Raw genomic sequence first — 1,467 nt, 5'->3', positions numbered from 1 at the left:
GAGGATTGTACCAAGATTTGTTATACCATCATCATCGAAGATACTAATCTTGTTGCCAACTTTGTCAACAAAATACCCAGAGTCAATTGCTTCAGTCAGTCGTGATTCAATCTCGGATATTTTCTGCAAGAATTTTCCAATAGATCCAGGCGTGAGGAAATTAAAATAATAAAATTGAAATAGAGAGAATTCTGATAATATACACAATAATATTACTAAACGTAATTTTAACTAACCTGTAGGTTTGACATCTTAGACATAGGCAGAGTGAAGGATTCATTGCGTTGAGGCAATGGGACACCGTTCGGCAAGTTCAGATTTGAGTAAAATCCAGGAAAATCTGTTTTCCAGTTTAATTGTTTTAGTTCACTCATTCGGCTGGACAAACGTTCAAGGTGGTAGTGAGCCATCAATTTTTGGTTTACAAAAAAGAAGTATTCTCCTCGAATTTTTAAATCTACTATTTTCGACATGTTGTAGCTGTTTGCTGATATCCAGAATGGATTAGAAATACGAAAGTAGAAATAGAAGGCGTTTAAGCCAATATCTTCAAAATAGTATGACAACTTGTATTCAGAGTTAGAATTGTTCTCTGAGGAACACGCATCAGTGTCATTTGAGTGTATCAGGACAAAATTGTTGTTGATGTCGTCATTAATTCCTACAAATTGAAATCAAACAATGATTGAAAGGAGGAGATTTAAATAATTTCATAGAATGGACGAAAAATGTACCTGCTGCTATTTGTTTCCGTTGCGCATCCTGGATGATCTTAGAGTCGACAAATAATTTAGGATAAATTTCGTATGGCATCGGATACCTGGTATATTTTGTATCTCATCGGTAAATTAAGGCTGTTAGAAGAGCATCAAGAAACATGAGATTGTTGACATGAAGACGTGCCCAGCTGGCTGTCTTATAGAATGTTGAAAAGTCTTTAGCATAATTATAATACATTGTAGAGAGCTAGCATATTATCGAGTTGAGCCTCGTTGTATGCAGAATATAACATATCCGGTCGAAGAAGGCCTTGTTCATACCGATTGAGGAAATCCTCAACCACTGACTGTAAACACGATTATTACGTGAATTAGAGTATTATTGCTAAAGAAAGCGAAAAAAATTCTTTCTCTTACAAAATAATAATTGTTCATATTGTTCTTATACGTGGTTGTAGTTTTTTAAAAAGTTTAATCGTTTTAGTTTGCAGTGCAAGATTGATCACGGATTTTTCATAACTATAAAAGAATTGTGTCCATATGGCAGTCAAGGGCAAGCATACGTACATTTTCAAATTGAAAATTGGAACTGAAAATTCAATTCCAGCAATAAAACTGTTCAGCCCGAAGTATCTAAGCTTAATATTTCGATATATCCGGCTATTAAATAAATTCGGCTTAAATGTGAAATATTAAAGAAAGATTAAAATTTTAATGTAAATAAAATTTGGAACAATTCTTAAAATTC

At 33.4% G+C, this 1,467-nt stretch overlaps 1 protein-coding gene across 1 annotated transcript; it reads right to left on the bottom strand.

The window, feature by feature from the left end:
- Positions 1-930, bottom strand: LOC117170813 (pseudohemocyanin-2-like; the record flags this gene model as incomplete). The annotated part of the gene is made up of 3 exons (XM_033357855.1): positions 735-930; positions 237-661; positions 1-123 (listed from the first exon to the last, which is right to left on the bottom strand). Coding segments are annotated over exons 1-3 (627 nt in total), but the record flags the coding sequence as incomplete, so codon positions are not given.
- Between the last annotated feature and the right edge of the window lie 537 nt (positions 931-1,467).

This window comes from Belonocnema kinseyi, chromosome 4 (assembly GCF_010883055.1).
Source record: "Belonocnema kinseyi isolate 2016_QV_RU_SX_M_011 chromosome 4, B_treatae_v1, whole genome shotgun sequence".
NCBI lineage: Eukaryota > Metazoa > Arthropoda > Insecta > Hymenoptera > Cynipidae > Belonocnema > Belonocnema kinseyi.
Note: the sequence above shows the minus strand (reverse complement) of the source record. Positions and strands in the feature narration are given on the sequence as shown.